The 14,705-nt window shown below is 43.2% G+C and overlaps 1 protein-coding gene across 3 annotated transcripts in view; it reads right to left on the bottom strand.

Annotated features, from left to right (window-relative positions):
* Positions 1–14,705, bottom strand: part of LOC119379302 (armadillo-like helical domain-containing protein 3) — a 67,330-nt gene that overhangs the window by 16,487 nt on the left and 36,138 nt on the right. For all 3 annotated transcript variants that reach the window (XM_037648573.1, XM_037648572.1, XM_037648574.2), the window contains exons 19-22: positions 14,240–14,370; positions 10,982–11,070; positions 4,305–4,514; positions 1,262–1,337 (exon numbers count right to left, since the gene is read on the bottom strand). In XM_037648573.1, the coding sequence (XP_037504501.1) occupies positions 1,262–1,337; positions 4,305–4,514; positions 10,982–11,070; positions 14,240–14,370 (506 nt within the window). The remainder of the gene's footprint in view (positions 1–1,261; positions 1,338–4,304; positions 4,515–10,981; positions 11,071–14,239; positions 14,371–14,705) is intronic.

Here is a 14,705-nt window from a genome sequence, read left to right on the forward strand (position 1 = left end):
ATATTTAAGAGGAAAGCCAACCTGTGGGATGTTTCGTGCTGCCCAATGTTTGGTATATGAAGTGTTCCGGCTATTTCTGTTCAATGTAGGCATAAATTTTCCTATGTATTGACGTTAAAGCATTGCCTTGTTCAAAAATATTTCGATATAAAGGATAATTCGATTTACCCGAGTTCGATATAGCCGGGTTCAACTGTAGCTTCATGCGCCCAATGGGGTCCACACTGCATTTCTGTAGTCCCGCTTTCTTTCTGCACACTGAGAGATGCAACCAGTAGAAGTGCTTCATCTGTTGCTGCTGCTAAATGAACTGCCTGAGCAGAGGCTCAATGCTACCGATGCAAGAATAATACTGCACTCAAATTTTGCATTAGGGAGTATTGTAAGCAGTGGTGACTTTTCTTAACACTAAAAACATATAATGATGCCCATTCCTATATGTTCTCGCCATATTTAATTTACCAGTACTTCTGAAGCTATTCCGTGCACGTATATTATTTTTGTGAATGAAAACCGCAGGTAGCGCATTGCATGAGCACAATTGATACAATGCCCAAGTTGAGGCCTATGAGATAGCCTAAATAAATAAAAAATAAATAAATGAGCAAATCTGAGAACAATGCAGGACACCAAAGATTTTCTTTTTTTAAGCCAGCCACTGCATGGTTCAAAGCTCATAAAAATTTTGTCACAAAAGTGTGCAGGCAGAAAAAGACAGCTGTTCACTGAGAACAGCAATTTCAATTTTCTGTAGCAAATTTATGTCGCTGTTTCTAAATGTGTATGTCACCACTAATTACTGTAAAATTCTGAGCAAGCACCCCACCCCCCCTGAACTTGAAATTACCGGCAAAGTGGAGGGGGGGGGGGTTGCTTTCCCGGTTCAGCTCCAAGATTTGAGATCTTCCCGCCAGAAAAAAGAGAGTGAACATGGACTTCCTAAGAAGTCTCCTGGCTCTTGTTCATCGCACGGCACATTAGAACGATTCAAAAACATGAGAAACACAAAGGCAACGCATGATCAGACCGTGGGAAGAATGACATGGAAACATGTCCGATTATGAGCCCACGTCGATGCAACAACTCTGGGCAACAGACACAATCTTGGAGGAGGCCTTACTTTCACTAACTAACAGGGCTAACAGGGGAAAAAAAAATAGACAAAAAGTGAGATGAGTGGAAAAACAGCAGTTGTCCCAGCACTTACAGTTAACACATTGAAATAAGGCCCTGTATACTAAGTAGGGAAGATCGTGCTCACCTGACATTTACCAAGTGATTGGAAAGTTTGGCGGCAGAATCCTTCCACTGGCTGTCTCCCGTTGTGTAACGTAGTGCTGCAAATGTTTGCAGATATGTGTTGAGCAGAAGTAGTGACAAAATTCATCTGCCACAATAACACCATTTTATATTTCCTATCCGATATGGGTTTAGCATTCTCAGTTTCTGTCACTTGTTCGATCGTTCGTGTGTGATATATACGTTTTGAATTATGCTCAGATCCGTGTTGCAAAAATGACTTTATTTGTACACCTTTTAGATATACTGAATTAGTGCCTACTCATTGTGCTGCGGTACAGATCCATTTCAGAGCTTGCATTCTGGCCTGGTAGCTCACATTCTAACTCGTTCTGATCTGGTAGCTGCCTGGCCAGAAAACTTCAGGCAGCTACTAGATCAAAATCATCCTGGCAGGTTCTGGCGGAACCTGCCAGGCCGAATTTTTCTGGTAACCCGTGGTTCCGGCCCACGGCTTGCCAGAAGCGTCCAGCCTGAGAAAAATGAATGCAGGCTGGAGGTGCGCCACACGATGGGCCGAGAAAAGCAAACGCACTCTGACTGGTTCTGGCAGCTCATGGGTAACCAGAGGTGCAAAATTGAAGAGGCCCAGTGCCACTCTATTGTGGTTGGCCACTAGCTCTGCTTTTGCTCTTTTGAGTGCACACTTGCAGTGCTTCGCTCAGCACACATCAAGACTAATTCAAATTAGCCAAGGTGTAGCCAAATACAGACAAACAAAAGAGTTATATGTTATTAAATACAGCTGAAACTCAATTTACCAGTGATGACTACTACGCTTGAATTATTTAATTAAATAGGGAAGTACGTCAAATCGAGAAATAAATTTGTCGGTCATTCAAAACCTAAAAATGTAATGTAGCGACACCCGAAAGCTACCATGGCATTATTTGTGTCACCAACCCACACCTGCACATGTGAAATGTTCACAAGGGCAGCTCGAGAGCGACCCTGACATGGAGCCTCTTATGACCCCCGGACCTAGGGGTGGCAACATGTCCGGGCGATGCAAGCCAGGTGGACAGTCAGGTGAATTGATGGCAGGCTACTGATATGCAAAGACACACAGCTCAAATGCAGTGACTGTGCAAGCAGGCCAAGCGAGAAAGCTCCAAGGAGAAGATCTGTGCTGTCGCAAAAAACATGAAATAACGAAAGCAACCACCGCCGCCCCTAGCACTAGCCAGTACGTCAGATATCTACCAAATACCGAATCCGCTGTTCCATGCATGGGTGCAGCATGCAGCCGCATCAAAATAAAGCTAGAGCCGTGACTGGGGTGCCTACGTTTCAAACATGTGCGCTCAAAGAAAAACCAGTCTTTACCAAAATTAGAACAAAACCACTGCTTTTTCACTTAACCTTTTCAGGAAAAGTTACATTAAATCAGGTTTGGTGACCAAGTTAGCTCGTTAATTCGAATTGATAACAACACTGAACCCTATGGGTATTTGCCGGGGAATGAAAATTTCTTCGTTAGATCGGGAACTTCATAAAATCGGGTTCTGTTAGATCGAGTTTTAATTGTAATGCATACGTTGCCAAAACTATAGGGTGACTCCAAATCATGCCTTATTTTATGTTAACAAAGGTCAAATTAATGAATATTTACTGAAGTAATGTCTGTGGCCTTGCAGTCAAACCTTGTAACGAAGTCATACTTATGTGGAAAGCTTCGTTACATCAGAAATTTCGTTAAGTAAAGGTTCCTTGTTTCAGCAGTAAAAAGAAAACTCGCAGGTTTCCACACTAGTCCTACATCTCATTAGTAAGCCTATTGAAGTGCAGCAGCCATAGAAGAGGAGAGCAGAGTAGCATGATTGCTTGCCACAGTAACCGAGATGAAACTGAAAGCACAAAAAAATTCTGGCTTTCTCATCATGACCGTGAGATGGCCCGCAGCGGCAATACCAAGGAGCATTTGGAAACTACGACAGGGAACATGGTGGTGCAGTTAACAACTTGCAAGGCTTTCCTAGATCATGTGTGCACATCTGTACAGTGGTCTGCTACTGAGCAAAAACTGGTGTCACGTCATTGAAACGTGGTACCTGGTGCCACGTGGCATCAATCGTCCCGAGTGACTGGTGTGCTGTGCGTTGCCTACTACGCTTGCGCTTTGCCAAACCGCTTGCTGTACTGTATGTATGCGTACGTTTGCTGTGAGAGTGCCTGTATTGTGAGGTATCCACGTGCCCTCATCGCTCCTGACCATGCACAAATGTTGCATGTAATTTGTTGGGCCAATGCAGTGATGGCAATGCTGCTATCATTTCTCCTGGGCTGCCGTGGTGGCCCAGTGGTTACGGTGCTCAGATGCTGACCCCAAAGACACGGGTTCAATCCCAGCTGTGGCAGTCACATTTCGGCGGAGGCAAAATGCTAGACGACTGTGTACCCTGTGATTTCAATGCACGTTAAGGAACCCCAGGTGGCCGATATTATCCGGAGCCCTCTACTATGACATGTCTCATAGCCCGAGCCACTCAAAAAAGCACTGACTGCCTCCTTGTATTGTTTTGCAAAATGATTCAGCAGTGAACAGTGGCGCAGCGCACTTAAGTTGTCGCCTATTACAAACGTGCAGTAAAATTGACAAAGGTACTACATCACATGCACTCCCAAGCAGATAGTTGAATATGCTTTCTGCGATAGGTGTGTCGCGGATAAGTAGTACTCGTGCGTTTGCCAGTGGCCGCCATCATGTCACTGTGCATTCCCTATGCTTATCTGTATTGGAATTGAGCTGCAGTCTTAATCATCGGTCAGCCAGCCTTCACAAGTGAGAATGTGGAACATCTTTTGAGGCATAGCGTTGCATAAGCCTCACTGCGAATTAAGGGCGCAGTTAACTTATACGTGAGAAAAAGTGATAGCTTGGTGGTGCATTTCGTTCTATTTGCGAGACGGTATTTTTTTCTGCTCCCCAGCAGCGTTTCCATGTGAACGGTCATTATTCGAAAGTTCAGAATACTCACACACCCCTACCAGCAATAATTACGTACCCATTGAGTACATGCTGTCAAAGACTTGGTGCATACGGATGACCTCATAGTAGAGTTCGTCATAGCTCCCAGGTGAAGGCAGGAAGGTGTCTCCATATGTGATGAAAAGGTTGAAGATGTTCACCACTTGACTAGCCAACTGGAAGATGTCGTGTTTCTTGACAAAGTCTGACTCTCGGCTCAGCAGGAACTTGAGCAGGCTGATCAGTGCTGCAAATATGAACAACCACATGTACCACCAGGGAAGATAGTCATGCCCTTATCAAAGGCCACTGCCACAAAGCCTAAAGCAACACTAATTAAATCCAGGTCATTGACACAAGGGAAAGAAAAAGTTCAGGGCATTTTTTAAAAGTCAACCATAAAATGAATACCCAAAGCTATAGCCAAGTTGCAAGGAAGTATACAGTATCTCAGTAAATGGAAATCACTTGAACAGATTTGCTGCCTAAACAGAACAACTGCCGCTAGGTTGGTTTGTTTTGTATTTTGGTGCTGTCACCCTAAACATATTTCTCAGTAAATAAAACTATTGTTAAATGGGACATCTTTTACTAGTCCCTTGAAATTCCGTTTAACAAGATTCTGCTATATAAAAGAAAGTACACCCCAATGTTTAAACTCCATATGTCACACATGCTGTTGCTATACCCCAGCTGACATTACCAAGTCCTTCATTTTCCCAAACCTGAAGTCAGCTGCATTAGGCAACAAATGACATAATACTGTCAGCACATGGCCTTCAGTAAATTCTATAATGTCCTAATAGCATATGGCCATTCTTTATTAACGTATACTCTACTGAACTGTTTTACTCTGATGAAACACAAACTGATGAAATATGAGATGCAGAAAAGATTCTGCGATGATCCTTGTCTTGCAAGTACTATTTGTGTTTTGTTTCCCTTTAGTCCACATAAAATACAGCTGGCCAAAGTTTTCTAAGTTACTGACGTTCTGAACTGCTCTTACACTGTCATGCACTAGACCTATAGTATCAGATAAACACCACTTCATACCTGAAGTAGCATGTCAGGTAAATGGCCAAGCTAACATCTTCAGCATTTCATTAAAACATTTCTCACTCTTTCTCTCTTCATACACTACCATGGCCAGTTCTTGTTAAACAGTAATTTGCATATACAAGTCCTGTTCTCAAACATGGTTGGTACCAATGTTTCTTCTATATGGTGGCATAAGGCAAGTTGGCTGGAGTAACAAATTGCACTATGTTCACTCGTGCCACCAAGAATAGTATCATGCAGTGGTGTCACTCACGAAGTGAAATTTGGAGCAATTTATGGCAAAGTGTTAATTCTGGAGCAGTATTTTACGTTCCAGTTTTTCTTCAGACTACAGAAGGGCTATACCGAGTTTACAAGATGTGGGTTATCATAAGGTCAATCTGCGTGACAAACAAAGGACCGCACACCATGTGATAAAGCCCGCTACCTCAACCGAGGCGGCCCATCTGCATCGTGCTTGGCACTTCTTTTGTGCCGAAAACAAAGTGAAATACTCGCTAGGCCACCTCAAGCAGGAGGGTATCCATGGTGCACGCGACCTGTGGCACTGTGCAGGTCTCCACATCGAAAATCCTGACAACTGAATACTAGATTGTATACCATTCACGATTCAAATGAATCGTGCACTCACTATTCGAGTGTTCGCACACCCCAATAAAAAGTAATCGTAGCAGAACACAATGCTTCACAAGCAACTGGGATTAGCCACACTGGTGACTCCAAATACGTTTCATGCAGAAAAACACGTGCTCTCGAATATTAACCCATATATATGCCCAAACTCAGAAAAAATGACAAAACAAATATTTTTTTTCACAGAAAGTGTACTTGTACCCTCAAAAGAAAGCACAATATTTTAGTGCCATGTAAACGCAACACTGTTTTTCAAGTGGTCCTATACATATAGGACACTGGTCATTAGGGGTGCTATTTGCGGGTGTGGTAAGAATTGAAACATTTCACGTGCACGCGGACATTGCACTTCTTCCTCTCCATGACGTCTTTCACACAAAGCACGTGTTTGCCCGGAGAAAGCGGTCGGCACGTGGCAGCATGAAAAGCAAGCAATGTCTAGGTTTGCACACATTGAGAATGTGGCCTGCTTGATGTGCTGTAGTTGGCGCTAGTCATCAGCTAAAGAAATAGCGATGTTAGAGTGCATCAAAGAAGCGTCCTATATGTAGGACACTGGGCATATATGGGTTAACCGTTTGTATCGAACCACTGCGAAAATACAATGCATGTGCGGGATCGGTCGACCCGTAAAACGAAACAATAGGTTACAATTGGCTACAATAGGTTGGCTTGTGGATGCTAGGTGCGCTCCCTCGTAACTTTTTCTTGTCTCCACAGCTACGCATGATGGACCACCAGCAAAGTACGGCAAACAGGCACACGGGCCGTGAGGCTCGAAAACGTATCAAGTAGTAATCGGAAATTTCGATAACAGCGAGCACAATTTGTTAGGCCGCTTCGTCAAGCATGTCACGCACGTCTACAGACCACTACTGCTGCACACATTTCGCACTGTCGCTAATTTTGGCCAAGGCCTCCGAGATCTGGCTGAACATGGCGTCTCGGAGGCAATGTTTTGTCGCATTTAGGCACAAAATCATGCTTGTTTTATTAGGATGGCCCTTAATATCTCGTTTGGTGCAATTTGGCGCATTTGGCGCAAGAGTGGGAGCTCCAATCATGTTGTGCAAGCTTCCTTGTCGCTTGGAGCTGTATTGACACTGCCCTAAACAATCACACCTTAAATATGCTAGTGTTGTTTCAAACCCTAAATATGCACCTCTAGTTACAAGCTGGCTGTATGCTGTTGTAACCTAAGCTTCAAAGTCGTTCAGGTTACAAATAATGACAGCAGACTGGAGGTTGTATATCTTTTGACAATTCTTTTCCTTCTATTGTTTTTGCATTGTTCATCACCCAAAGTGGCCAATAAAGGCAGCCTACGAGCTGGACAAAGAATGTTAAGACAGTGAAAAGAATTGTCAAAAAATCCAAGACCTGAATGGCGCCATTAGTAACTAGTTCCAATTCGCCCTGGCTGCCACAGCAAATGTGCATCATAAACCATTCAGACCGGCACCACTCAATTAACTGAGATTTTTCCCTTCTAAGATAAAATAGGTTCATGACTGGGAGCAGCACAAAAGGCAAGGACAAAGCAAAACAACAAACATAGTGTTGAGAAACACATCAGTCATTTCCCTTCGTTCTTGTACTTTGCACTTGACCAACCTTAAAAACTTGTCCAATTCAACACCCTCCTAACTATAAAACTTAACCTCCCCACAGTAAATGTTCATGGCCACTGAGAGAACTATAGTGGCAAAAAGTGCATGTGGGCACACAAGGCTTACAAAAAGTGCTCATCATTTATCATGCTTATCAAATGTCTTTGTAATGCAATCTATAGTACAGTAGAACCCCGCTGATACGTTTTTGAAGGGACCGTAGGAAATAAACGTAAGAGACGGGAAACGTAAGAGCCGAAAAACAGGAAAAACGGCAAAATATTTAGTGGTACAGAATTTTATTTCAATTCTTACGAGCAGCACGAAAATTGGCGCGCTCAGCCGCGATCTAGTCGATGGATAGAAACGCGGAGCTTAGGACGGCCTCATCCACAGAAATGTAATCAACGTATCTGATTTTTTTAACACCAACAGCTGTAGGCATGAAAGAACTAAGCACACGCAATCACGACCGGCGCGGCGAGTCCGAACGCGAACCGCACGCACGACCATGCGAGCTCCAACCAGCTCGAACTCCTCCCGTTCTCCGACAAATAACGATGATGATGAGTCTACGCCAATGCGAAGGCAGAAGTAAATGCCAATCTCGAAGGCCTTGCTTTCGCAAGCAATTACGTCATACACGCCATGTTTGTGCAATACAAATCTCAAAGGCTATGCTTTTGTCAATAGTAATTGCCAATCTCGAAGGCCCTGCTTTCGCGAGCGGTTACGTCATAGACGCCATCTTTGCAATTTGAATCTCGAAGGCCATGCTTTTGTTTGCATCAATTGAAAGATTCTGTTGCTTGCGCCTCTCATGCGGCTAATATTACGGTCAAACGAGGCCAAGCTGCGTGAAAATGCACCATGGCCGCTCTCTTTGGTAGTCACTCGGTCGGCTCCGAGCGCACTTCGCGACGTATCACACGGGAACGGTCCGACAGTTACGACGTAATAGCGGGGTTCCCAATACAGTAGAACCCCGCTGTTACGTTCCTCACTGCTGCGTTTTCTCGGCTGTTACGTCGTTTTCCGCCGGTCCCGGCATAGCTCCCATAGGATACAATGTATTGGGAACCCCGCTGTTACGTCGTAACTGTCGGACCGTTCCCGTATGATACGTCGCGAAGTGCGCTCGGAGCCGACCGAGTGACTACCAAAGAGAGCCGCCATGGTGCATTTTCACGCAGCTTGGCCTCGTTTGACCGTAATATTAGCCGCATGAGAGGCGCAAGCAACAGAATCTTTCAATTGATGCAAACAAAAGCATGGCCTTCGAGATTCAAATTGCAAAGATGGCGTCTATGACGTAACTGCTCGCGAAAGCAAGGCCTTCGAGATTGGCACTTACTATTGACAAAAGCATAGCCTTTGAGATTTGTATTGCACAAACATGGCGTGTATGACGTAATTGCATGCGAAAGCAAGGCCTTCGAGATTGGCGTTCACTTCTGCCATCGGGTTGGCGTAGACTCATCATCATCATTATTTGTCGGAGAGCGGGAGGAGTTCAAGCTGGTTGGAGCTCGCACGGTCGTGCGTGCGGTTCGCGGTCGGACTCGCCGCGCCGGTTGTGATTGCGTGTGCTTATTTCTTTCATGCCTACAGCTGTTGGTGTTAAAAAAATCACATACGTTAATTACATTTCTGTGGATGAGGCCGTCCTAAGCTCCGCGTTTCTATCCATCGACTAGATCGCGGCTGAGCGCGCCAATTTTCGTGCTGCTCGTAAGAATTGAAATAAAATTCTGTACCACTAAATATTTTGCCGTTTTTCCTGTTTTTCGGCTCTTACGTTTCCCGTCTCTTACGTTTATTTTCTACGGTCCCTTCAAAAACGTATCAGCGGGGTTCTACTGTACATTGTATCCTATGGGAGCTATGCCGGGACCGGCGGAAAACGACGTAACAGCCGGGAAAACGCAGCAGTGAGGAACGTAACAGCGGGGTTCTACTGTAAATTAGTATTTACAGCGATATTGTCACAGGTATACTACCCGTAACACTATGTTCAAATTACTTTATCATGCTATAATATATGAATGTACTGAAACATGCTAAAGAGACAGGGCGTGCAAACACAGACACCACAAACGCCGACAAACAACCGAAAAAGGCACACAGCGGCGGAAGAGAAGGTAGACACAATAACTTATCTGCGCATGCCCAGGCAAAAGGGGAACCTATCAATCCGGCATGCATGGTGGTCTACATGAGAGATAACGGATCAGGTACTTGATTTTATGCAAGTTAATCGACGGCTGGCTCGCGCATGCGCTACCGCTATTATCGATATGCCAGATTTCAAACATCAGACGCGCTTCTTCATTCCTGCACAGATAGGTTTTTGAATCTAGCTTCTTTTCCGCCGCCGTGTGCCTTTTTAAGATGTTAGTCGGCATCTGTGGTGTTTCGACTTCTCTCTTGTGTCTGTGTTTGCATGCGCTATTTCTTTAACATGAATACCTGCCAACTAGCTCAGCTCTCTATTATCTAAGGTACTGAAACAGCAGAGTCTGCACAAGAAAAAGAGGTATGAAACTTATGGCATCTTGCTCCTTCGGGCATCCATCAACTCAGCCAGAAATTCCTGTCACTTTGTTCCGAGAGATGTACTTTCCGATAAAGGCGGTTTCATTCCTGTACAACAGTCGTGCTCACTCAGAATGATGAACAACTAATCATTTCACAGACAAACTCTAGTGAGATATGCAGATTTCACAGCTTAGTAAACATGTCTTATTTGCCATTTCATTCAAGCAACGCTTATACACTACGTTTGCATTCACAAATCTGGCAATCTTTGTCACCCACGACTTAGGGGGGACTTCGATAAAGAAATAAAATATCCTTTATCTGCTTTCTGCAAGTCATATTCAGTGGATAAATTCCTCTTGATCAGGAAAATGTGTGGTACAGCATCGGAAACAATGAAAATTCAACTGCTTTGAAACCGCCATCTGGAGTATTTCAAGGCAAATGGCTAAGTTTTGAAACAGTAACAGGCTCTTCAGCTAACGTGAACATTCAATCCACCAAATTTACAAGAAATTCGGCCTTTTTACAACTCTGCGTAGAAAAATTTTTCCCAATAGCCCGCCAATATACAAACTAGCCTGCCTTTCGCCACTTGTTGATTTCCCAATGGTACCATTTCAAGATTTTTCGTGTTGCTTAAACACCAGTTAAGTTTGACAATAGTAACTAAGAGTGAAGACATACTAACTACATCTAATGCAATTACGCACATTAAAAGAGACACTATGGAAGAACCACAATGAAAATGCACTCTTCCAAGTGAAGTGACAGTGCTAATAGTGCTAAATTATGACTGACAGCTCTTGTTGGTATAGCTTCATTGAGAAGCACACCACAGGGGCCCCTCACAGAACTCAGGGCAACTTACATGTCCACAACTCCTTCCAGCTGTACTGAAGTCGCACTCGGCACTTCTTCTGGTAGCAAAGTAGCCGGTGAATTATACCTAAGCAACGTCTGCATAAAAATAATGATTTTAACATTGAGTGAATGAATGCACACACTATAAAAATCACGATCATGAGTTAGTATACAACTGTAAGGGCTCAGCTGCTATTCATACATTGCTCCTCAATAAGGTATAATGGTACCACCTTCATTTAGCTTGCCTTGAAGGCATATGCACAAATTCTTGTGATGCAAAGCAAGCATCCCAAAACACTCTGCTCGTTGGAAAAAAAGCTTTCATAAACAAAACTGTGCAAAAAAAAATGTGCCTCTCTAACAGGGTGAAGAAACAGTGAAAAACATAAGACGACAGCTAAAAGACACTGGGTCTAGCTCCGACTACTAAGCGACATTTACTGCAGCAATCATAATGCCAAAACACAAGTAGCTACAAATCGGCAAAACAAAGACAAAATCAGCCACATGACATGCACCTGCTGTCAATATTTCAAGCATGAAAACACTTTTTTGAAACAAGTTTTCTACCTCTTTATTCAATATGTACTAACTATTTTTCTGTCAGCCCCTTGCTCAATGCCCTTCCATGGGCCTGTAAGGTATTGTGAATAAATAAATAAATAAATAAATAAATAAATAAATAAATAAATAAATAAATAAATGCCTGATGTTCCTTTCCTGTTGTTTTCTAACCATGTTATGTCCCCAACCAACTCGCACGTGCACCCTGGTAACCCTCTGAACCACCTACACCATTTATTTGCTTGCAATATAACCAATCTCAGCCACAGGCAGACCACACAGCATTATTTCAATTATGCTGGCAAAAAAGAGCACCCTGCCAACATTCTGAAGGCTTACTGCTGGCTCCATTTAAAAAGGCAGCCAAAGATTATGAGATAAGTTACAGCCAGGAAAGAGCTACTCACTTTCTATTGCTCCAAAGCGAAATGTACCATCGTGAGCAATATGAGCTAGAACACCGAATTCGTGCTTATTCAATGATTACTTGTAATGTACTGGTATGAGTGTGACGTACTAAATTGCAGAGATACCTTTCCACTAGAGCATTTAGCGTCATGAGCGGTTTTGCACTTGCCAGCTGCATTTAGACCCTATGACCTTTAAAAGGCAATTTCAGAGTTCCAGCTCATATTCCTTACGACTATAAATAATAAAACTATGCTATAAATTTCTATTTCTTATCAAGAGCTTAAAGAGTGCCTAGCAATACTCTTTACGAAGCTGAAACAGTATTACCTGGAAGTGTAGCGGTTAGTGCTATTTGGTTTTCCATAATGTTATGGTGGTGCAGAGCAAAACAGGACAGAGGGACACAAAAGAGGCGAGGACAAGTGCTACAGGACAATGATACAAGAGTTTATATAGAAAACGGAAGAAAAAAATGTGACATAAAACAGAGATACCATTATCACCAACTGTTCAGCTGATGTCATCTAGAAATGAAAACTCCCTTTGCGATAAGGATAAGGAAGGCTTACTTATACATCCTTCACATGCCATGCTAGCTGATTCGACAATGATGTGCATGCATCACTGGTGAGCAAATATCTGTTCACCACATTTACTGTACAATTTTCTAAGCATGCACAATAGCAGCAGTTCCCCAAATGTTTGCTATAACAATCACACACAATTTTCTAGGTAGACACCCTTAACCCTTTGGTGGACACAATGAGGGAACAAATGTTATCGTGCTAAAAACCTTTTTCTGTGAGGTATTGATCACTTCTCGTTTCCAAGAAAGCCAATCCAAAAGTCTAGAAGTGTTTTATTGTGAAGAAAAAAGTGGGACCCATATGTCCCACTGTCCACTTAGGCCACTTTTATATGTCCCGCTGTATGTCTCATATATGTCCGCTACATATGTCCGCTATATATATATCCGCTATATATGTCTCATATATGTCCGCTATATGTCTCATATGTCCCGCTGTCCATTCAAGAGAGTTTACATTTTTTTGCGAAATGGTGCCAAGCAATTTGCACGTAGCGGAACGTTACGTAATGCGCATGTACTTTGTGCGGACTTCTTTTTTGCTAGTTGAGCACCAGCAGCACCGCCATCGTGTGCCAGTCAAGTTCGGGTTGTGAGTGCTTCTGGTTAACCGATGCTCATTCAGAACACCAGTCATCGCGTCATCGCTATTGTTCCGAGTTCTCTGGCAAGCTCCAGAATAGCTCAAGTGCTTCCTCAGCAGTGAGATGCCTCTTCTTATCTTCAGAAAAAAAAATTGGGGCAGCTACGCACTAGTGGTGCGAAGACTGATGAAGCAACGGAGCAGGTGACGTTGCCCTCCTCCTTTCCCTCCTCCATACCCTCAATTCCTTTTCCCACTCCTTGCTATGCTATACTATAGAAGGCTATACTATGCTTTACCCTCTCACCTCCTCCTCACCCTCACTTTCCTTTCACATCGCTTGCTATGCTTACTGTACACGGCTATGTTTGCTCTCTTTTTTCTATCTCTTTCTTTCTCTATTTCTTTCACTGTCTTTCAATCTTTTTCTCTCTCTTTCTTTATATCTCACTTTTTCTATAGTCATTCTCTCACCCATCTCAGTTATTGCATCCCACACGGAACAAATCGGCACACATGATCTGGGAGCGAAGCAGGAGATGAAGAAGAGGACGAAGAGAGCGCGTGCCAGTTCATAATGCTGATACTTTTCTGGTGTCACTACATAGCGAAAAGCGAACAGCTCTGCTGTAAAATGATGCAATCAGTACGGACCGAACTGCCCCCACGCTATCGCTGTGCACGCTAAGCCTAACATGGAGCATGTGAATCATACTGCTTTTCATAAAACACGTACAGTTTATCTATTCATGCTTAGACTTTACAAAAAAAAAAAACAACTCATAGTTTTTGCTTAGTCGTTACTGTATTGCAAGAAAAACAAGGTTTATTCACCTGACATATTTGTCTTGGCCTAAATAGGCGACAAAAACACACAAAAACAAACGTGGACACGAAAAAGAAAAAGTGCTCCTTGACTTGTTGTGTGCTTCCACCTAGCGGAAATGTCATGAAACTGCATGAATAATGTTGTAGTGTGCTCAATAGATAGAGTTAGTGGCTTGGATGTGGTAGTGTAAGCTCTCTTCAGAAGCTATAGTGATGAAAACGAAGAATAAAAAGTGGGACATATATGTCCTGCTGTCCAACAAATGGTTAAAGAGGTCAAGAAAACTTACTGGTAGAGGTCAATCAGAAGGTTCTTTTTCATATGGCTGAAGATGAACTCCACCATGAGGTCCAAGAGTGCACAGGCAAGGGGCCGAGAATGAACGTCTCGCAGAGGTGTTACTTTACGATGACGCATGGGCTGTCAACAAAAACATCATTCACTTTAGATAGAAAATTATCTGCTTGTGCTGATGTCACCAATACACAAACAACATTTCACATTACCCTGATATTTTTTATTCGTTAGCCCTTTACTGGGGAAATTTTTCACACACACTGCATGGTTGCAGAGACGTGTTGTTTCCACAAGCTATACTCATGAATGTTCTCTGTAAAAAATGTGGCGAAGCTTAACATAAGTTGCACAAGGCTTGAAACAGCAAAACTGGATGATCCATAACTCTAACCTGGTTGCTTCTAGGTTGTTTCCAGGCTTTAGCTAGGTTAGTCACGACATGGATGTCCAAACTCAGA

The sequence above is a fragment of the Rhipicephalus sanguineus genome, chromosome 1 (genome assembly GCF_013339695.2).
Source record: "Rhipicephalus sanguineus isolate Rsan-2018 chromosome 1, BIME_Rsan_1.4, whole genome shotgun sequence".
Taxonomy (NCBI): Eukaryota; Metazoa; Arthropoda; class Arachnida; order Ixodida; family Ixodidae; genus Rhipicephalus; species Rhipicephalus sanguineus.